Genomic DNA, 24,040 nt, shown 5'->3' with positions numbered 1-24,040 from the left:
GCAGCAAAACTGGTACTCTGTCCTCACCCAAGAGTGTTTCAGTAAGTGAGCAGAAAAGAGCTTTCATTATGCATGCCACAGGCATTCAGCGAGTGGTAATAGTACCTTGCGGGTTATTTGTCCAATTTTTTTATTTTACCTTCAAGGTGTTGATCTCCCCTTTTTGCTCGAGCGTAAAGACACGCTGCATGGTAGAGGCTTTCATCCAGTAGTGATGTGGGTATTTCGTCATGCCATGCCTCACCGCTGTTTGTCACAGCGTAACAAGCGTGGCAGTACAGATGCCGCCGGGTTGGAAGGGACCTTTTTATCTGTCCAAGGATTCAGTCATCCCAGTTTATGTCACTTTGTCAAATCGTGCACGGCTGCATCCTCTACATGTGGTTTCAAGGTAGTATGAGTCACTAGGCTCGAGTATGCTCGCGGACAGCTGCATGGCCCTTTTTTGAACTCGCTCACTGTCACTGATCTGGCAATGACCTACAGTTTAGTGTCCAGGTGGCTGGCTGAGCGTGCCTGTTGTGTCTGCAATTTAAGTCCCGATACAACACGACTGTCTCTGTGTCTGTACCAGCTCAGCAGAGTGAAACCAAACAGCTGACAGTGCTACTCACTGGGAGAGCTGACATCCTACAACATACTGCATATCTGGGAGCCAAACATACTATATACATACAGGGTTTTATACGTATATGTGCAGGAAAAAAAACAAACACAGAATTTGAATTGCTTTTAATATATGTCGCTGGCATTGCAGAGATTTTTAAATCACATTTCAAGGAAACTGTTATGATCTGTAAAGGCTTTTTTTCCGGGCCGATCCCATTTATTAATAACCGATTAGACCGATGACTGATATTTAGAACAGATATATATACACACACACACATTTGGTGTAAAATCTTTATAAATAGTAAATTAAATGAATTAGAGATCCATCCCAGAGAATTACTTGTTTAACTATGAGTGATAAATTATCATAAACTTTGTCTTCACCTGCTGCCATTTATATTGTATTTATTTTTAGGATTTTATTGATACTATTTATTTGTATTCTTTATCTATACTCTTATTGGTTTTGCATTACAAAATAATTGCCTTTTAAAAATGTTATTGAAAAAAAAGAATAAATTCAGAACAGTAATCAAATTTAATATTTTATTATAACTGTTTTCAGAGCAGCAACAAAAGTAAAGTTTACAGCAGCAAAGTCACTATATCAAATCAATATCGCACTGGAAAAAATGCAACAAATAAATAAATAAATTTAAGCAAAAGCCATGTACCGGTGCTGCTGGTTTTGCTGCACTTGCTTACAGTAACGAGCGTAGTTATGGTTAACTGGTGTAAACTACACTGATCTCCGCTAACTAGCTCAGCATGTGTGTATATTTGTGGAGCTCTGCTGAGAGAGGAGGGGAGGGGCTGCAGCGTGATGGATCGTTGGTTCTATCGGCTACTTCCGCACAATAGTATTAGAGTGTTGATAGACTATTACTCTTGACTTGTAACCAGTCAGCTAGTACTGTGGGTGGGACATTGCTCGAGCCCACAGAGTGGTGAGTACAGACAGAGGCGGCTGCAGCAGAGCCAAAGGAGCACATTTTTTAAATTAATTAATTATATAGGCTTTTAGGTTTTTAAAATGACGGATGCAGATTATTGGAAAAATGCTGAATATCGGCCACGATAATTGGCCTGACCAATTATTGGTCGACCCCTACTATGAACAAACCCATGGATTATTGGAAGCATCAAAGACTAACTGGTAACGACCATTCCCATCAACATGCACAGAAATGTTTTATTTTTTTTAAACAAAGGGTCAATATATTAAACAGATTATGATAGGATTGCAATGCTTGAAAGATTGCGTGATCATAACAAAAAGACATCTATCAAGACAGTTTGCCTAAATTATAGTAGAGTAAGGGGGAATAAAAAGGAAAGTCACAAAACTTTAAGACATATTGAAAGAGTTGGGCAACAAGAACTGCTAACTCTGCACAGAGTTGCAAATAAGTAATAACTATGTAAAAGGTGAACTCCAGGTGAACCCCATCTCTGCATTGAAATCTGAATGAACTGCATTATGAAATAATATTCTCTACTCTCTAAAAATACTAGTCAGTAAGAATTTTAAAATGATTACTTCCGTTCACATGTGATGTAGCCTTTTCTGATTCTAATTTTTGTAAAAGTTTGAAATCACATGAATAAGAACAATGAGTAAATCATGGCAAAACGGTGACAGATCAGTCATGACTCCCAAAATCTTATTACAATTGGCTTAACAATTATAATATTTATGTAATACATCTGAGGTGTTTTCCTCTTGTGTCTATCAGAATTTTTTTAAACTCTGCACAAGTCTCCAAAAATCACCATTTAACTTTTCTGGACTCATCCAAAAACTGTCACCAAACCATTTGTCTCACTGCAGGAAATGTGTATTAGGGTGTGTTGGGGACATCTTTCTCTCAGTGCTATCATAATGGCTTCTTGTCATCTTGTGTGTATGATCAATATCTCAAGCAATCTCCAAGTGAGGCAGGTGTTCCTCGCCACCGCCATCATTGCCTCCAAAGGTGGGAAAAAAATCCCCCTCCTCTGTTCTATTTGGCAAGGGCCCTGAAAAACAATCATCCTGGCCATGCACCACTGCTTCCCATTATCAGTCTCATTTACCCAGATTTGTCTTTGCGTTTTTCTTTCCTCCTCTCAGTCTTTCTTCCATCTTGTCTCCCTTTAATTGTCTGTCTTCTTTTGTCCCTGCCGTTGTTCTGCTCCTGCTGTGTTTTGCCTTATGCCTCTTATGTCTTGTTCTTCCTGCCTTGCTTTCTTTCCTTGTATCTCTTCCCTGTCTGTTTACCCCCAATCCTCCTTCACATGGCAAAAAAAAAAAGTTGTGCGGTCTTCATTATACAACTTCTTCATTTTATCCGCTAATAACCCATTCAACTCCACTTGCTTAATCTCTCTGTTTACCCCCCTCGCCCAAACACTCACACACCCTCCCATAATCTATAATTGAATCCACTCACACCCAGGAGAGCTGCTCTTTTTAACACCATAGCCCATGGTAACATGAATATACACACACTCACAGAGTTGCACTGCATCCCTCCCTTGCCGTAACCCTGTGCACTATGGCTACATTGTTATTGTAACAGTAATTCCACTCTTTCTCTCGGCTCGCATTTAATTAGCTGAACTGGTATCACACTGTGTGACTTCTTTGTCTTCACAAAGAGTGTGGTGGCTCGGAGGGCAGTTGGAAGAAGTGGTTGATGCAGCATTTGAACATGGCTTGAAATAGACAGCACAGGGCTGCATGCTAGCTTTGGCCCATCGTGAGTGGGAATATTGTCGGAGGAAAACGGAGCAGCTTGTACAGGAAGTGAAGTCCTAATCTGTCATTATGCACGTTTTCACTTTTAAACAGAAGAAGCAGACTCTGCATGGATTTCTGGAGAAGGTGTTTTGGTGGCTGTACCTTTGGCAGTATACATAAGCTAAAACTAATGCAGTATAATGAACCAGCCTTGGGATAAATCCTTCCTTCATGACAGCTGTAATGTTCAGTTTTTGTTGGATTTTTTTTTTTTTTTTTTTTTACAGAGGTGTTGATTCCATTTTAAGGCTGTAATTTTCAGAGGCAGCAGTGGTGAGATTGAATTGTAACGCTCTATACTGAGAGGTATTTCCAACATTTTGTCCACCCCATTTATATCAGTGAGGATACTCAATATTAGAAACTTCTCTCGGTATAGCACAGCTCAGCAGCAGTACAGAGTGCAGCCTCCTAGTAAGCTTGTTATTAAAAGTTGAATCAACACATCTCTAAAACATTTTCAACCAAAACTGAATATTAAAGCATATATGAAGGTAGGATTTATTGCAGGACTGTACTAGACTACAGTAGTTTCAGATATGTGTACCTAATAAACTGGCAAGCTACAACTTAAGCGCCATTTGGACAGGATTAATATTTTACTGGGAGGTGGATAAAGACACTGTATTTTTTCCCTCATATTAGTCATCATTCTAGCTGACATCTTAGCCACCTGCAAACTACAGGAGCGGAGTCTGTAAGACAAGGATATGTTGCGGAGACAACCATGTGACTTTTATTACCAGTAGGCTTAGTATTCTCTTTAAATTGCAGCTAAATAATTAAATGGTAAATAATACTAACTTTAATTATTAACACAGACAGTACTTAAAGTTCACTTACTGATGACTATGCTTTTACAATAGCAAATGGGCTACTATCTGCAAAAGCATTTCATTTAGCTAGCTCACTACACATAAAGTTAGTTCTACTGTGCTAAAGAAAGGACAGCAGAGACAGAATCAACTGTAAAATGACAATACAACCACCCATTTAATGAGCTTAGGGCTGTAGCTTAGGGTTCTGTAAAGTCTTTTACTTTTTTCTTCATTGTATGAGTTGACTGAAATTAGCTAAATCCAATTCTAAAAGTCAGACATTTGGACGGGATCAAAATCAGTCACTAGCGCATATTAAAATCACCACATCAGTTGAAATAAATCTCATCTAAATGGGGCTTTTGTCCTCTTACACCCACACAAACAGAGCAACTAGGGTGTAAAATGTTGTCACTTTCTTCTACCAGAAACAAAAGTTCCACCTTCTTGTAGGAGAAAATGATAATCGGGTCACCACAGACCTACTTACTGTGACCCACCTCAACACAAGGAAAACACTGCTTGTGGGTGGTTTATTTCTGCATGCACCCACAGAATGTGTGTCTGTGGGGTGGGGGTGTCTGTCTTTGCTGTTGATTCATTGGTGGCTGATCGAGGAGGCTGTCTAAGCTCAGCTGGGTATTTTGGCAAGACCTCCTCAGTCCAGCTTGATTCCCCCTCATCAGCAAATCTCAAGCATTGTTGGATGCGATCGAGCTTATTGACAAACCTCCTGTTACCCTATCCCCAACCCCGGGTTTGGTATTTTGAATGGTCACAGTTAAATGCATCTTTTAGTGTGTGTGTGTGTGTGTGTGTGTGTGCGTACATTTTTATTGTCTCAGTGTGTTTTTAAACATTAATGTGTACACTTGTATGCTTTATCGGCCTGTGGAGGGGAAGGGGGAGCTTGTTTACAAGATGTTTTCGTTGGTCTAGTCTGATCCGCTCTCCTCTCATCCTCTCTCTCACCACAGCTGGCTGTTTTTATATCTGCCATGATCATTAAGCTGTGATCATTAAACCACATTTAAAGATGCACAAAATATGCTTTTTTGTATGCTTTCAACCCATTTTGCAAGTTGATTTTGCACTTTTTTTCATTGGTTTCAAAATGTCTTAATTCACTGTTAAATCTTCTGTAAGTCTAGTGTTTCAGCAATGGGCGAACATCAAACAAATAGTGTAGCTTTAGTACAGAGGACAGCCTGCATTCAGTGCAGATTTTAAAATATTTCTACTGTAAGGAGAACACCTTGTCATTATCAGAGAAAATGTGCAGGCAGTGGTGCTTTTACTTTCTAGTGTCCCTGAAATGCAAACTGTGGGTCTCCCATGTCTTATTTGATGTTGAAGCACATGTGGCTACCATACTGCTGTGACTCATTTTATGATCTCTCTCTTTCTCTCACCGTAGGTGAAATCAGTGAAGACAGGCTCTGTATTCTGGACCATTGGCTGTTGTCTCTGCTATTTCTACATGGTAAGAATAGTTCACACACAAACACACTGGGCAGACTTACTTGACATACCTTTACATGACATTTTTTAAAGCTCAATATGAATCATAAGTATAGATCAACTTATGAGTTGTTATTCCGCTGTTCCATCTCTCAAATTAACTTAGGTGACACATGCTCATATATCCGTTTAGGACCCATATCCAAAATATTTAGTGGTTTTATACTTTTCCTCATAGTTTAATTACATTTATGAGGTGATAAGTAGAACTGAAAAGCATGTTTTGCAACAAACCCCAGGTTATATGTATTTGGTGCTAGTTATAAATTCAGAGCTGGATCTTGATAATTAACCCTGCCACTGAGACAGTAATGTTGGGGCGATTTTCCAGCATGGACCTGGCAATTCATGGTAAAAGGGAAATTCAGCCAGTGTTTTCTGCAGTATTTATGAATTCGGGCACAAGCCCATCAGGGAGTTGATGAGAGAGATAAGATAAAAAGACGATCCAGGCACACTGCCTCAGCGACAGATTGTTTGCGCGTGTGTGTGTGTGAGGGAGCGTGAGCGCCTATGAAAATCTCCAGCTTCTTGCTCATTCCCGGCTTAATCTCTGTGGCCGGCAGTGAGACAGATATCAAATGAAACAGATTACCGAAATCCAGCTTCATCGATCACACTGGGCCACAGCATCCAGGCGGGGTGAGGGGGGTAGGAGAGAGAGAGAGAAGGGATTGATGGAAAGATGAATAGAATAGGAGACAAAACAGAGGATGGAGATGCACAGACACAAAGGAATGGAGGGAGGTGTGGAAAGATAAGGGGGAAGAGAGTAGAGGGGGCAGAGAGATGGCGAGAAATACACCAATACGGTTAGACATGAAAGAACATATTGTGACGCGTAACTTCCGCACTGTCCTAGTCAGCAGCAATAGGAACATTGAGTCTCCTTGCTTCTTTCTCCTTATTACTACTTTCTCTCTCACACCCTCTCTCTGGCAATGTGATGTTCCTCTGTACTGCATCTGCAGCCCACCCACTGTTGCAGATGAGTCCTCCAGAAGTAAGCAACAAACTAGGCTTGTATGTTTCAACACCACCAACCTCCCGATAGCCCACACTGTCTCCTTTTGGTCCTGCACACAAAGTGCAGCATACACTCGTTGACCCACCCCTACTTTTTTACAACCCCATCACCTTACGCTGTCAATTTATTCAGGATATAGCCAAGGCTACCTCTTCCCATGGGGCTTAAACGAATGTGACACTTGTAAAGCAGATATGGAGACAGAGGTAAAGATCCCCTGCCTGGATATTGGCATAATCAGATAGGAGAGGACAGAGAAGGACGAGATTAAGAAGAGGATCAGAGCTGCAGGACCTACTGATGGACAGGAGCCACAGGAACCATTCTGCATGGCAACATTGTTGTTTCATCCCTCCAGGGGTTGAGGTTGAGTGGGTGAGGGGGGGAAAACAAGAGGACGGAGCAAAAGCAGATGCATGGATCAACGTTTATTCCCAAAGCTTTGGCTTACTTTTCTCTCTAAAGCCTCCACAGTCCCCTTTAGCAGTGCAGCCTGTATCATTGGGTCATGCCAAAAGCTCTTTGGCCTAATCAAGTATTGATTGAATGCTCTGAAAACAAGGCTCACTCAGGTAAATAATATAAGTTTGTTTGATTTGTTAGCCATGCTAGCGGCGTAGCTTTAAGGATGTCAGTGGTCAGTTGGTCCACCATTTTGGTCCAGACTGAAATATCAACAACTAATAGATGGATTGCCATGAAATATTGTCGACAGGTGTCAACGGTCTACAAAGGATGAAGCCTGCTGGTATTCCCATCAGCCAGTCAAAGCGTTCACCTCTCCTGTGAAATATCTTAACATCTACAAGATTATGTTCCACAGAAAATGTATCCTAATCACTTTGGCAATCCTCTGACTTTTCCTCTAGTACCAACATGATGTTGACATTTGTGGTTTCTAGTCAACTGATTCAATTCAAATTAGCTTTATTGGCATGAATGTGTAACAACAATATTGCCAAAGCATCATACATACAACATTGAACAGTGAATTGTCTCTATGTCAAAAGATTCTCATTAGATCGTTATTGTTATCCAAGGAGAGTTAAAATCAGGGACATCGCCTCTCATCCAAGAGGCTTCCATAACGACCAGCCAGCAGCACTAACGAACCAAGCGGTATCCGTTACCTTGATAATGACCCCACAGAGGCTAAAAATCTGGGATTCCCTACCAGTCAGTCAGAACTAAAGAAGCCTCTTGGGTGAGAGGTGAAATGTCTTCGAGTATCTTCAACCAAGTCCAGTTGCCCATGATTTTAATCTATCTCGGATGTCTCAGCAATGTTTGAATGTCTGTACCTAAAAAGTTGGAACAGACATTCACGCTCCGCGCTGAATGAAATGTAATAACCTCTGATTTTCTGTCTAATTCCATCATCTGGTCAAAGTTTAATGTTAAATACTTTGGTTTATGACCAAATACTTGCAAAACTGTCATTCCCATTAGCCTAAGCTGTACTTTAGTGCGAATTAATAAATATTAGCATGCTAACACGGCTAAAGTAAGATGGTCAACATGTTAAACATTATACTTAATACCAGCATGTTAACATTGTCATTGTGAGCATGTTAGCATGCTGATGTTAACATTTAGTTCTAAGCTGTAACTGCTAGCATCTCTGCTGGCAACGAATGGTTATGTATAACTTTGAACCTTAATATCATTTAAATGGGTCAGTTTTTGTACTAGGCTGTAAACATGTTTAATTCTGCTGTAAAGTTGTATGAATGGGTTCGAGAAACTTGGCATTTAGGCTTAATCTTTCAGCCCCGGAGGTTGGCACTTGAGATGTATACAGACATGCTATCTAAGAGTGGATTCTACAGTAGATTCACAGAGTAGGCTCTCTTTGTTTTTAATGTAAGCCATCTTAATGAACCCGAAAGTCACTACTGGTGTCAGAGAGGGTGTAGTAAGTGAATAATCGCACATAAACAGAAAAGTATTAATTTTAATTTTCACAAATGGACTGAATAACGTCCAACTAGGACATAGGCAGGCGGCAAACGCTTGTGCACACAAATAGAAATGTACAGGCCCACAGAGTAAACCCCCTGTCCCTGTTGCATGCTGTGTTCTCTATATCCTCTTCAGCGTGGCCCTGAGGTCATCAGATAAGCTCGGTATGAATTGTAGAGAGTGATAACAGCTAAAAGACTTTGCTCCAAACATTTACTGATTCCTGCCCTCAGCTGGCATGGTCAGAGGTCTGGCAGCTAGAATCATAATTTGAAATAAAGCTTGTTCATGTGCGCACACACATACACAGACCGTTTTGGATTTTGTCAAGGGCATTCATCTTTGCATGGTCCCCTAATGTGACCAGATGGCCAATTTCTCTCATTCTTTTTTCTTCCAGTTGATTGTGCGCTCTGCTGGCATGATCATTTATTCTAAAGACTTGAGAAGTTTGCTGATTAATAGACGCTGATACCACTTTCGCGTCAAGTTACCATAATTACCAATCCATGACTTGACTACATCGTTTAGGCCAATATCTAAATAGTAATTATGACTTATGAATTATTTAGCCATGCTAGCGAAATATTTCAACTATTAGATGAATCGCCATGAAATTTTGTACACACATTTGTAGTCCCCAGATGATTAATTAGACTGACTTTGGTGATCTTCTGGCTTTTCCTCTAGTGCCACCAGCAGTCCAGCATTTTCACTTATTCTGTATAATATCTCAACATAATGATGTGCCCTACTGACATAGGTGATCCCATGACTTCCTGTAGTGCCATCATCATGTCAAATTTATTATTGTTGAATACTTTAGTTTATGTCCTAGTAATTCATCAATCAACATCAACATATTCACATTGTCATGGAGAGCATGTTAAAGCTCCACTTAGGAATATATATTCAACATGGTGCTTAATTTATTATACAACCTTGTGTGATGAACCTTAATGCTTTAATGCCAAATTTTTAAGTTAACTCTATTTATTTTTTTCACGGCAAACTCTGCAAACGATATAACTGCAACACGACAGTAGATAACCAGTCTTTTAGTGTGTAAAGTTATTAAAACCACTGGTAATCTTAATTTTGAGTTGCCCTGAAAACTTGCAAATAGTCACCATGGGAATATCTCCGATCAACATCTTTCATCCCTCTGACACAGTGTTGAGCCTCCAACACTTTTGCCCAGTTAAGTATCCAAAAGGAAAAACAACCTTAGAAATAATGTTGACTTTGATTCTCAGTCAATAATGCGCCTCACGTATACCAGGGAAATCAATTTTCTTTTTTTCTTTTTTTTTTTCATTAGGTGTACCCTGAGAATTACTGGTGCCCATGGCATGGTTTTTGTTAATTAACACATGCCATGATTTCTCAAACATGCCTATCTATTAAGTGACTGGGTGACTTGTCCGTCTTCCATTTACATAGCAGATGTGTGATATTAAGTTTTACAGCCACAGGAATCTTGCACACCATGTTTCAAGTCTTATGTTTTCAATTATTCCCAGCCAGTCAGCAACAGAAATGTGATCAGCCGCCCCTGTGTCAACACTGAAAATGAGCCTTGAATTTAAGTCATTTCTGGTATTCATTCAGGTTACGGTTCACATGCTACTAATTGGCTGCCACCATCAGAAAGAACAGATGCAAATGACTGGCAAAAGATAATTGCACCTAACCATTCAGCAAGTTTTTTTCTTTCACTCTGCATTAATGTAGCATATTAATGTTTTTATCAATTAGATGCGAGGCGCTCGTTTTTCATCATTATACTTAGCAGGTGCAGTGGGGCTCTTTCTGACGAGCTGCTGCGAAAAGGATCAAACAATTTGCCTCTCTGCAACCCCTTTTCCTGTTTCATTCACTCTCCCTCTCCTGCTGTCTCTCCCCTTTCTGTTTCACTTTCTAGTACTTTACAACTGTCCTTTCTCTTTTCCTCTGTCTTGCTTACTTTCTCTGAACACTCTTGCTCTTACACTCTTTCTCTGTGCTCTCAAGACTGTCCGTCTAGTGCGCTCACTGTTTCCATTTGCTGTAGTCAAGTATAGGAAATTGAAAGCTTGTCAATGATGATTTTGTAGAGTCGTTTTATTGCCCCTACATTCAGCACTGAGATACTTAGCGGACCTCAAAAATGGTTGAAGTTTAATTTTAGTGGAGCTTTTAAAGTTATTGGAGCATCTTACATTTTTACATCTAACATGTAAAGTATGATTGCCTAGTTTTTATAGATTCTATATACGTCAGGCTTTTATCACTGTGTGCTTGTGTCTAATAGAGAAGAGCCAGTAAGATGTTTTTACAACCGCTCTTGAACGATTCCTTTCAATGTGTGCAAGGTGATTTTTGTGCAGGGTGCATGCATGTGAAAAGGGCTGCTTTTTAAATTCAAATTGTCTTTGAAAAAGGAGTTCATATGTTAGTCACATATTGCACTTAATCAATTTTTGCTTTTACTTACAGCACAATATATTGGAGCTACAGCAACAAGTTGATTTGTCAACCAGCTGACACCTGGATCTTTTGCTATTTTGAGAATTGATTAATCATTTCAGTTATTTTTTTTAACTAAAAATGCCAAACAATTAATGGTTCAAGCTTCTCAAATGTAAGGAGTTGCTGCTTTTCTTTCTGTTTTTATTTAATTGTAACCTAATTATCTTTGGGTTTCAGACTGTTGGTCGGACAAGACATTTGAAGACATTACCGCCGGGCACTTTTGGCATTTCATAGACTAGACAATTAATTGATCAATTGACAAAATAGAAAGCAGCAGAGAAATTGGTAATGAAAATAATTGTTGGTTGTTGCCCTAACATGTATGAACCAAGGTACTATTTGAAGTGGTAGAAATTAGCCTGATTGGAATAAACATATTCAGCTTTGCAGAGGGTTAAACATTGATTGGGGGGCTACAAACAGCACTGAATTCACAAGCTACAGTAACTTATAATTGCACAGCAATGCACCATTGTGGCAGACTTTTTAATCCGCACTTTAAATTGCATTCCCAGCTGAAGAAGTACGAGATTGTCTTCAACTATAAAGGATCACTTCAGTTTATCTAGGAACGCAACAATATGGAAAACCTCTTGTGTCTCAGCTGGACTTTGTTTTAATTAGCTGCCATCACGGAGGCAAACCTGACATCTTTCCTGCAAAGCTAATGTGTAGCATTTAAACAGGGAAAGCCACCATTCAGCAGAGTTATCGAAATTAAAACAGAAAAGCAAAATGTAGATTAGTTGATCTTATGGGGCAGTTCTTTCTAAATGTAAAATAATGTTTTAAAGATGGGGACATTCTGGTTGGCTGACTGACATGTTTTATGTGTATGTGTGTTCTAGGTGTCAGCATGGGGAGGTTATGTGTTTATTATCAACCTTATTCCTCTGCATGTGTTTGTGCTGCTTCTGATGCAACGCTACAGCAGAAGAGTCTACATCGGTAAGACAGACACACACACACACACACACACACACACACACACACACACACACACACACACGATGTTTAAAACTCCCCCACGTACAGTAGCTGAAATGTGTTTTCAGATCCTCTCCCGTTGGAATAAAAATGTATGCAATAAACAGACAAACCACTTCTCCTTCCTATGTGTCTACCAACATTGTTGCCCAAGCATTTGAACCTGAAACAAGCTCAAATGTCCAGTCACGCCTATGCTCATCTCTCACAACCGTAAGCGTTCCATCACCGCTCGTGCAGACATCCACACACCCACACACCACTTAACAATAAATGCAGCCACCTGCTACCTGATCCTCTTTATTTGCTTTTTTTTTTTTTTGCAAATACCAGAGCAGAGTGCTGGGGAAGAGGATAGGCTTGTTATTCCACAGAACATCCCAGGTTCACGGAGCACGTGGCAGCACATTATCCGGCGACTCAGAGAACTCCACACATCCGTCGTCAGCTTAGCTATGAGCTGACGACAGCAGACACTTTTGTTGTGGTCAAGAAAAATTATACCAATGTCAAGTACCCTTTACGCATGATTATATGTAGTACTTGTTGGAACCGCAAAGCATAGTCTTTGAGAGCTTTGAAAATAAATTATGGCCTCCTAATAGTGATAAAGATTTGACCTATGTCTGCTCTATCTCCAAATGGTTCTTCAACAATGCAGTGCTGTTAGGTGAAGCGGAAAATGTCCGCCCGCCTTCGTTGTTCCTCAAAGATATGTGCAGCCAGAGCATAATCCAGCAAACTTGCACCTTTTGGTAGCAAGAGAGAGATGGAGAAATGTATTTGTAGACACATTCTGTTGACATAAAAGACATTAGGTCTTCTTGCACTTCCTATATTCCTCACCTTCCCTCCTCTTCACATCTTGTAGCCCCTCTTTTCAGAGCCCAGTTGTCTCTCCATGACTACAAAGGAACATAGAAGAAATAAAAGAAGATCCCAGTTTAATAAAATGCCTTGCAGTCAGTATTCCCTCACAATTCATCTCCCTCTGTCTTGAGTCAATAGCAGACGTGTGAGAAAGAGATTGCTGAGGGCGGTCACAACTACTTCAAAAATGCGGGCACACTCTTCAGGAAGAGTTTGAAATCTTAATTAAACTGCAAATTGTGAATCGGTTCCCCCCAGCTACAAAGGTTGGAGTTGCACTGTTCTCAGCACTGCCATCTCACTCCAGGCCTCGCCGGCACACCGCGTCACGCCAGCTCCCATTTTCTCAGTAAATGACATTAGATTAGCTATTTTATATTTACTCTCTCTGAGGTGCGACAGTGAAAATCAATAGACTTTAAATACCTCTATTGAGGTTGATTTCCCTGAGTGGGACCCAGACTGGAGCGGTTGAACAGAAGGTTCTTAGTAGCAGCAATAGATTGTTTTGATTGTTTGACTTCTTATCTGGTCTGCTCCCTCTCTCCCTGTTTCTCTTTTGTCTGTTCTCAGCTTACAGCACTTTCTACATTGTGGGTCTCGTATTGTCGATGCAGATACCGTTCGTCGGCTTCCAGCCAATCAGGACAAGCGAGCACATGGCAGCTGCCGGTAAGTCCCCCAACCTCTCTACCTTAGAGTGGCTGATCCTGCATTCTTCCTGGAATAACAAGTTCTCTTCTATAACATTTCAAAATGAATGACATTGTGAGTGCAATGTGTCTTCATATTTTGCAAAATGTTGCTGCATAATTTCTTAAACTATGACATATAGGGGTGGGCGGGGGGGAATCGATGCAGCATAGTATCATGATATTTGCCATGGCAATACTATATCGATACACGGACGCCAAGTATCGATATTTTATTATATAAATTGCAGATGGAATTTTAACTTTTTGGTACTAGAATAATAAAATCTATTGCTTTTTTTTAGTCCACTAGAAAACTTAAGAGGACCATATAGAGAACTGAAAAAGTGATATGAACAAACAGAGAAATGTATCTTTTTAGATAAACAGATGTTGACAAAGTTTGACTTTAGGGACATAATTGGAAGTTGGAAAAAGGTAATAAATTTCAATATCGCAACATAAATATCGTAATAATATCGTATCATGGGGCCTCTGGTTATTCCCACCCCTAATGACATAGTCATTCTTTTCTCACAAACATCAGACCTTCTTACAGGTACGTGATGGCACGGCCCTAAACTTTACTGTTTTGGTTCACTCTGCCACTTTCATCAGCCTCCTTTCCCCACTGTACACCACACATTAGTTGACGAAAGTAATTACGCATTAAGTAGCTAAATATTTCCCTCTGAAGTTGGAGGATGAATATTGGGCTTTTATTCATCACACAGCAAGAACTATGAGTCAAAATGAATGCTAATATTGCTCTGTCTGCTCAGTGTCTAAATAGACAGAATAAATAGTTAATAGTTAATTCAGATTTAAATCAAAGAATGCAGGTGGAATGCAGGTTAATGCTACATTTGTTTTTGCTAATACACAGATTTATGTTATAATGCATATCTTGAATTACATATTTTAACCTCGTGTGACACACTCCTGTTTAAAGTTACATCAAGTAATTGAGACTGTTTTTCTGTTTGTGTTTTTATACAAGGACACATTGATACAGTGCAGAGATTTTATTTCAGAGCTTTCATGTCTACTTTCAACTTGCTGTGACCCTGCCAACAAATGTATGCCGCAAAACACAGGGGAGAAAGGTTCAGGCTGATGTATTAAAGGTGTGACTTTACATAAGCCACTTGCTTGTTATCCACAGCACCTTACAGAACCATGGATGCACACACTTCAAGATTGGTTGACTGCAGCGGGAATTGAATCCCCTTGCACTAACGGCGTTAGTCATGCTTGGTGTGTGGAAGAACACAGGACCTTCTCATAATACATTTACAAAATAAAAAACCCGTGGCTTCACTTGCCACCCATATGGGTTTAGCACTTAAGTACTTTTCATTTTTGGCTTGTGGGTAGTTTATTAAAGCTCGTTCAGTTTCACCTCTCAAGAGTGGGCCCATCTGCTGCCCAACAGCACGGATGGGTGCAAATGTATGTGCATGATTCTTGTTTTCATTTACATCCAGATTGGGAGAGGACTGTTGTTGGCAGCTTTATGAACTGAGCAGCACCTTTTTTTTGTGTGTGAATTCTCTTACCACTGCAGCAGACGTACAGTGAAGTGTCCCTGTTTTTCTGGGTGTCTACAATGCAAACTGCATTATGAGAGGCTTTGAAGAATGCACCACCAAAAATCATCTCTGTTCTTTGGCTCCCCACTCTCTCAAAGAGCAAGTGTGTTTTCATTGCGCCAGAGTAGCAGCTGCTCAGAACATCTGGTGGTAGCATTCAGGGAGTACAGTGGGAGACAGGAAGAGAGTGACAGAGTCATGGTCGATACCCTTGAGATGTCAGCCCCGCAGGCAGGCAGGCAGGGTGGCATAGAGTGACAAGCGTGTTAGCACTACGGCGACTCTCCAGGAGATAGGCCGGGGCTTAACCTTGGAAATGGGTGAGACCTGTCGTCGGCAGTGGTGGGCTAGCGGAGGAATGAGGCGATATCACACAAGGTTTGTCAAAGGATGGGAGGTGACGAAAGGGAGGGAAAGCATGCCTCTTTTCAATTTTTTATATCTAATTCACCATACAAACAAAGAGACACACTAGAGAAAACGACACTGAGAAAGTGACGGAGGAAAGAAGTGTGACCGAAGGGGCTGCAAAAAAAAAGACAAGGCGAGGGAAGGAGAAGGGCTTATTCACACAAATCTGTCTCATGCATTTGAAATATGTTGTCCCGCAGTATTTGTCTTTCACATCTGCATGAACAGCCAAAGGGGCTATAGCGAACTGCTTTGTGGTGAATTCTGCCAAACTGACAACGGTGCTTCTTAACCACGTAAAACCCTCTTTGTACCCTGCAGGAGCCAGCATGAATCAGGGCCTCCTCAAATATTCAGTGCGAGTTTCCTTTTGTATGTTTGCTCACTCTGTTGTTTCTGTCTTTTGGCTTTTCTCAGGTGTGTTTGCACTTCTCCAAGCCTACGCCTTCCTGCAGTACCTGAAGGACAGGCTGACCAGACAGGAGTTCCAGACACTCTTCTTCCTCGGAGTCTCGCTCGCTGCCGGCGTGGTCTTCCTCACAGTGATCTATCTCACATACACAGGTCTGGATGTGTGCATACATGGTTTTACAGTATTGCTTAGTCACGATGCACATGGTGCTTTCCATATAAACCATCTCATTTTTTGTCCTTGTAACTAGAGCTGAAACAATTAGTCGTTTAATTGAATAGTTTGTTTGACAGAATATTACTCAGAGCATAATATTCGATTAAGTCAGTTATTAAGCAAAAATGCAAAAAAGAAAATTAGGTTTCAGCTTCACAGTTTTGAGGATTTGCTGCTTTTCTCTGGTGTAATTATAAATGTTAGTCAGACAAAACAGGCAGATAGAAGACATCACCTTGGGCTCATTTTATACAGCTAAATCCATTTTAGAAATGATCAATAACATTAAACATAATCATTAATTGTGGCCCTCCTTGTAAGCGGTTATAATCAGTCGCAAGCAATATCATGGCTTGACAAATGGAGAGACTTCTCATTAATCAATACACATTACTGAACATAAACAGCTAATCCAACAAGGATGAAGAAGGGGAAAAACAAAAAAAGTAGCATTTTAAATTAAAAGGCTACAAACCTGTAAGTAATTAATGCTCTACTACTGAATGTCATGCATGTAATGCGTGTCTATTAAGCTGTTACAGATCTTATTATAGGTTATCTGGCTGTATGCATTATTTTCTCATCAGTACCAACAACTGCATACACACACCATACAATAAACAACTTTCTGTGACAGTTTCCATATACGCCAAGCCTGACAATATATTTTCACATAGTTAGTATATGAATTTGTCTAAGTTAATGACAACTGAAATATCCCTTCCCAAACCAAGAAATATAAGACTTGCCTCTCCCAAATGAAGCCTGAATAGTCGTGTGAATGTCAGAAAATTAAATTAATTAAAAACTTCCTTTGGGTTGTGCAGTTGCACATGGAAATCAGGCACAACAAAGATGGCTAATGAATGATGTTATGTTATGTAGCAAAGTCAGTGGTCAGATCATCTTCTTATCTATTAATGATAGCTGAATGTTTAAGCCAAGCTACTGTCAACAAAAACTTACTACTGCTAATTGAGTATCAGTGTCAAGATCGCTCATCATAATATAGCTTGTACTAAAATAGAAGATGGTTAATGTTTTCACCCCCATCTGTTTGACTGTTTGTTAGCACAATATTTTAGAAATCACCCTGAAATTGGCTGAGATTTGGTGGACAGATAGCCAGGATCAGTGAGGACCAGTTTATTAGATTTTGATGGTGATCCAGATCTGGGATTTAAGCCATTTTATTTATTTTTTTACAGTATGTTCATATACTATCCCCCAATGGTCTGACATCCAGGCCTCCCCAGTGAGCTGCTAATAAGCGTTTGGTTTGTCAGAGAATTAAACCTGGAAGGCAAATGATAAACAAATATAAACTGATACGGATGCTGCAGCTCTGCAAATTGGAGAACTGTTGAGTGTTGGTGGAGGATTGTCCTCTACAGAGTGCCTTTTTTATGAACGTGTGTGTTGTTTTTGACTGGCCTGGTTGAACCCTGATGTGCACGTCCAGCTGGTTGAACTTTGTCCTTGTTAATGTTTTTATCCATTATTTTAAGCTCCGGCTGGGTTTCTGGCCACAGTGGACGGCCCCAGACATTTCAAACGTTACCTCCTTTCTATTTATTGATTTTTATTCAAATTTTTTCTATTTGTCTCCTGCTAATGTGTTAGATTTAAGATCACATACTCAAAGCAGCATGACCTAGAGAATTTGGTGCACAAAACCCCACAGTTTTGTACTTTGTTTATGTACTCTGGAGTCACAAAATGTCAGATTGGTTGCCATTGCATCCAGGCCTTTTGCCCAGGGCAAAGAGAGGGTGGCACATTTCATCTGCAATAAAATTTGTGACCTTAGATTGGTTACCTGCCTGTATTAGAAGTGGTCGCCCACTTATGAAGTCTGTTCAGAAGTCCAGTCTCGTGAGGATCCTGGCTTCACTTGGACGTCTGGTAAACGTTGTGATCTGTCAGCCGTCTCAATTGAGCAGTGGGGATCAGTGACTGTTTGGTGATATGCCAGTTTTGCAGTGAAACTGCGTATGTCCCTCTCTAGTCTGGCAGACCTTTTCATCTCGTAAGCGTCTCGGCAACAGAGGAGCCGGGTGGGTTTCCTCAGTATCTTGAACACGGAGCCAAGTATTGATTGGTTAAAATGGTGTCATACTTTAAATCACCTTTCAAAATATGTCCTTCATCTCAGTGTTACTGCTTTTTCTTCTTTTTCTTGCCTGCTTTGGTTTAGTGCTCTGCAACATCTTATTTAAAAAGTGCTCTATTTTTTATGATGTGATTGTGATTATGTTATTATTATTAAATGCATTAGGCACAGTCTCTTTTTTTTTTTTAAAGGGCATCAAAGGACATGGTACAGCTATATGGTGGTGCAAACATGTCCAAAAAAATGTAAAATATGGAGCCAGGGCTTTTGTTTGTGTTGTCTGTATGCACACGTGAACATGTGAGTAGCTCTGAGAGCCTCCAGGCAACAGTTCAGAGCTGAAATGTATTCCAGATCAAAGCGTCACCAAAATAAGACATTTGGATGCACACATAAAATGCCCTGTGCGGTCTAATTTGCAGCTTAAATAGTTTCAGTTACGTTTGTAAACAAGTCAATTCCAGCAATTAAGTGCCATCAATAGAATACATTTTCAGCATTGACACATTCTCTTAAGTTTTTCTTGGTTTTGAACCAGAGTTGGCATTTTACTTAGCTGCTTAGCTTCAAATGGCTGTCACAGTAAGAAATTGAGAAAACAAGTTGTCAGGGCCTTGAATAAAAGATGAGGTTAAGATTTTCAGTTTACGTAAATACTGTCTTGGTTAACAAAATTTAGGGTTACATTCAAAACACTTCTCATCAAAATGCACAGTGTTTTATCTTTGAGGTTTAACAAATGTGTTGAATGCATTTCCTTCCTCATACACCATTACCAAAGCACTGTTTTAATTTTTTTTGGTACATTATATATTGTGGTTTGTTCATGTATGTTTGCTTTCTAGCAGTCCTCTTTTTCACTACTGCTGTCGGTGCATTGCTGCATTTTTTAGCACATTACTGCCACCAACTGTTGATTAGCGGAATAGTGTGAGACCACCGGCAGGAAGTTAGTCGTGCTGCTTTGCACCTGTCCACAGTACCGACAAAAAGAACAAAACTCCATTGAGCTCCTAGTGGTCAAAAACTCAACAGTGTACCGTTAAACTCTTCATAAGGATGGCTCTTTGGAGCTTTGCCTAGATTGCTGCTTATTTAGTCATGGATATTTATTATAGAGAGGTTTTCAGCGCCTTTGAATAAGTAGATACACATTACCACATTATACAGTATATTTCAATTCTTTTTGCACAATCAATATTAAAACTGTACTGTAGACATCCATTGTTTATCCTCAGGCAATCTCTGCTACACATTTTTCCAGACCTGTGGGTCAGATGGGTAACCATTTTATTTATTCAGAGCTGCACGGTTGGGTTGAGTTTGCCATATAAATAATTACATTTTGATATAACAGGATAATGAAATTATCTAAAACATTATTTTAATGTTTTCCTATGCTTATCTTTACATTAACACAATTAAACAAACTTCCTGCAAACCTACCAACGGTCGTTGTGTTCCAAGGCTCAAATGAAAAGCTTTAAAAGGCTAGTGTTTATTTTTTTCATTGACTGGCTTTTCTTTCTTCAGGATACATTGCTCCATGGAGTGGCCGTTTCTACTCACTTTGGGACACCGGGTAAGCTCTGCTGACCTTCACACTCTCGCTGCCGATGAAACACTTGTTCAATCGAGTCCATGTGTGTTTTCTAAGATTGTTATAAACCTCCCTCCACACCATCCCAGAGGGGAAAACAGTACAGCACAGACTTTGTGTTGAACTATTGTCTTACTTCCAAATAGCACCAGGCACCCCGTGTTCTCCAAATGCAGTGCAGCGTGTTTGATATTTCAGCACACCCAATCAATTCTCCCCCGTTTGCTGACTGAAGCAGTATGGGAAAGATTTTTTTTCTCTCTTTCCTCTGGAGGCTGATACTAATTCCTTAATGTGCTGTGTGTTTTCTCTTTCCCAGCTGTAATCACAAAACACTTTAAAGAGAAATATTTAAAATTGTATAGAAAGTGCTGTGTAAAAGCCCAAAATTAATAAGTAGGGAACACACAGACAGATGAGGGGAGGAAAAAAGCACATTACTCGTCTCTCGTGCTAAATGTGTTCGTATTTTACCATAAGTATGCTGGGGAGGTAAATTATCTTTTTCCCTCATTATTCTAGAGTTAATCAGGAGGATCTATTGTATAATTTGTCTCAACACTCCCAATGTGCTCAACCCAACATGAATTACATCCTGTATGTCTCTCCCTCCCCCTTCTCTCTGTCCCCCTCCCTTCACTCACCCTCCTTCCCTCTATCCCCAGCTATGCTAAGATCCACATCCCCATCATAGCGTCTGTGTCGGAGCACCAGCCAACGACGTGGGTCTCATTCTTCTTCGACCTCCACATCCTGGTCTGCACTTTCCCAGCAGGCCTCTGGTTCTGTATCAAGAACATCAACGATGAACGAGTGTTTGGTAGGAAGATTTTATTTAAATCACAGCTCTGCTGTTTTTGAAAATAGGCTTTAAAACCTTAATTTCCATTGTTAATACCGCATTTAGAGTTGCAAAGGACAAGGACTGCTGGAAGTGTGTATTTTTTTTAATTTTTTTTTTGGTCCACCACTAAAATATCTCAACTATTGGATGGATTGCCATGAAATTTGTGTCACCGTCAAGATGAATTATAGTAACTTTGCTGATCCAATTACTTTTCTGCTAAATTTCAACATTCGCATGCTGGTGTAGAGCATTTAGTGCCAACACTCAAAGAGACGTAAGCATGGCTGTAGCCTCTTTTTGATTCAGTCAGTTTGGCATCAGGGCTGGCTCTAAATACTATGGTACCTCAGCCGCCATTGGAGCCAGCCAGAGGCGTGACTCAGAGAGGTACAAACTCAGAACGCTTAGTCACTGGGGCAGCTGTGGCTCGGGAGATAGAGTGGGTCACCAGTGGTTCTCAAACTGGGTGACGGGCCCCATCAGGGGTGTTGTGCATGTTGAGCAGACCTGAAGTTGTATGAATAAGATTCCTGTGGTGACAATCACAAGTGCTCTGATGCTAGCAAGGCTATTTTGCTAACCTGAATCTAGTTTATTGCAATCGCCGGTATTGATAAAATAAAATACATTTTTGCTGGGATGGGGGTGCATGAACTGATCCATTTACCATTGTAGTCATGACGGAACACAGACACACTGCAACATAGCTGCCTCTGAAAGAAAGTTAATTTACACTGCAGATTGTATTATCATTACCATTGTTTTATATTATTCCCAACAGCATGAGCTTCACAGAAGCGTTGAGCTCTGTGATTGGATTTTTTTGCCAAAATGTACCTTGGGAGTCATAGGTAACTTCCTACTTTTTTTATGTAAGAGCTTGTGCCCTTGACTTTTTTTATTTTTTATCAAAGAATCTGATCTCTTCTAACACAGTTGATCTTTTTTCTTTTGTGCTGATGATTCACCGTTTTATGTCCATCCCAGCCTTGGAAGTGCTCAATCTGTCAGCCACCTAACAACACTATTATGGAGAAAATGAATGACTTTTACTTCCAGAACCAGGGGTTCCTGAAATAGCTGCTTCCACTTCACAACTCTCTTGTGTTATCCCTTATTTGTCAGTTTAACTTGTATGGCCTTTTTATTAACTAATTGTTCTGTTGTTAGTCAGTTATCTGCTTCATTAACATGCATAATAGTATATCATAAGTCACAAACATCCATGTGCCTGAATGGAAAAACAATGAGGTCGGTCTGAACTTCTTTAAACATCAACTCAAACTAAACTTGTGTTTACTGAGTAAGACAGCCAGGATCAAGGGCAGAGAACCTTTTGAATGCTAGAAACAGTCTTTCAGCAGTCTGTTTCTCCCTCAGACTTAATCAGCCTATTACAACTATTGATTAGCCATGCACCTGTTGAGCCGGGTCGGCACTTTTCAAGGACGGAAAGCAGCCAGCCATTTAGTCTTTGAGTTCTGCAGAGCCAACATAGACTGATTATGCTGTGTTGCTCTTAACAACTCAATTTCTCTTTTTCATGTCCTTATCTCCTTCTCACACGCTGCCCTATTTCCTGTCTCTCCTTTACATTCACGCTGTCTTTCTCCTTGTCTGACCTTTGTCTACTTTGTTTCCTCTCTCCCCACACCCCCACCTCTCACCCATTACCTTTTTCCCCCTGCTTCCTACCAGTGGCCCTATATGCCATCAGTGCGGTCTATTTTGCCGGCGTGATGGTGCGTCTGATGCTGACACTGACTCCGGTGGTGTGCATGCTGTCTGCAGTGGCTTTCTCCAGTGTCTTTGAGCATTACATGGGAGACGACACAAAGAGGGAGAAACCCCCTGCTGAAGACAGCAGCGATGAGGACGACAAGAGGAATTCTGGGAATCTTTATGACAAGGTACAAGAAAAGACAGAATAACTGTGAAATGCACATTATCTACAGAAATAATGCTGCTTTCCTTGAGGAAATATTCATATTCTTTGCACTTTGGATTGCCCTACAACAGGTCATGTTATTACAATGCATATAATACTGTAGTACCACGGCAATCAAGAAAAGGCAAAACGCCAGTCACTGAGATATTTTGCAGCACCTTTTACAGTTTGGATTTATCACTTATCTGTTATCAGCTTCCCTCGTCACTCCCCACCAGTTTTTCTCAGCAGTTTGTGTAAACTGTGATTCAGCTGCAACTGTGTGATGCCGTTTACATAATTTTAGCCGTCTCACTTATTTTTATTTTTTTATTTTGATCCGACTGCTGTCACTGTTGAACCAAACTGTGGTGCTGTCTATTCAAGTCCACCTTGTCATCAGTTAACATGCTGAAATAACATTTTAGCTTAAAAAATGACCTGTTTAATCCAGTTTTTTAACATTGAGACAGCAATGTTGGAAGTCTGCTTGTGTTGATGGTGCTCGTTGCACATCCTCGCTTTCCTGCACAGGTGGAAAAAACACAGTGATGGACATTTAGCTTACAATGCTTGAAGGCTTTTCAGTTAGTAAAAATAAAAATTGCACACATTTCTGCTGATAGTTCTTTGTAAAAGCGTGTGGTAAAAAGCAGTACTGTGCCAAGTATAACAATGCTGATTTTAAAACAAAAGGTTCTGCAAATGTTTTGAGGTCAGATGCATGTAAATGACATCATATAAAATTAAATCTCTACGGGGTTCCTTTAAGACAGACACTCAGCCTTCTTTACATGAATTTATGTTCATGGAGGAGTTTAGTGTTAAACAATTTGTTTTCTAAGAGATTTTTCCTATATGTTAGTCAGTTAACTAACATTTCTTTAATTAGGAAGTTCCAGTAAGATCAAGATCTCCTTTAAAAGACAGGCCTAAGAACAAATTACATATACTATCACATCGCAGTTTGGAATTAGTGGCAGAATTCCAATTTTACGTCCTCTTATCCACATGTATCTCCGCTCACTTTTAGCCACAGTTCAGAGCAAGTTAATTTGAGGTGCTGATGAAGAAGATAATCCTCCTCACCAGAGGTTTCGTAGCCTCAACAATTCTCTTCTGCCAGTGTAAAGTAAT

General features: G+C 40.1%; 1 protein-coding gene across 1 annotated transcript in view; it reads left to right on the top strand.

The window, feature by feature from the left end:
* The window catches only part of LOC119907121 (dolichyl-diphosphooligosaccharide--protein glycosyltransferase subunit STT3B), an 87,488-nt gene that overhangs the window by 53,680 nt on the left and 9,768 nt on the right, over positions 1–24,040 (top strand). Inside the window, exons 4-10 of the mRNA XM_038724727.1 lie at positions 5,630–5,695; positions 12,085–12,184; positions 13,667–13,765; positions 16,206–16,352; positions 20,063–20,111; positions 20,795–20,949; positions 22,675–22,886. Coding sequence (XP_038580655.1) covers positions 5,630–5,695; positions 12,085–12,184; positions 13,667–13,765; positions 16,206–16,352; positions 20,063–20,111; positions 20,795–20,949; positions 22,675–22,886 — 828 coding nt within the window. The remainder of the gene's footprint in view (positions 1–5,629; positions 5,696–12,084; positions 12,185–13,666; positions 13,766–16,205; positions 16,353–20,062; positions 20,112–20,794; positions 20,950–22,674; positions 22,887–24,040) is intronic.

The sequence above is a fragment of the Micropterus salmoides genome, unplaced genomic scaffold, assembly GCF_014851395.1.
Source record: "Micropterus salmoides isolate LMB-PRFRI ecotype aquatic unplaced genomic scaffold, ASM1485139v1 Ms_hic_scaffold_17, whole genome shotgun sequence".
Classification (NCBI taxonomy): Eukaryota; Metazoa; Chordata; class Actinopteri; order Centrarchiformes; family Centrarchidae; genus Micropterus; species Micropterus salmoides.
This window is presented reverse-complemented; position numbering and strand designations above follow the sequence as displayed.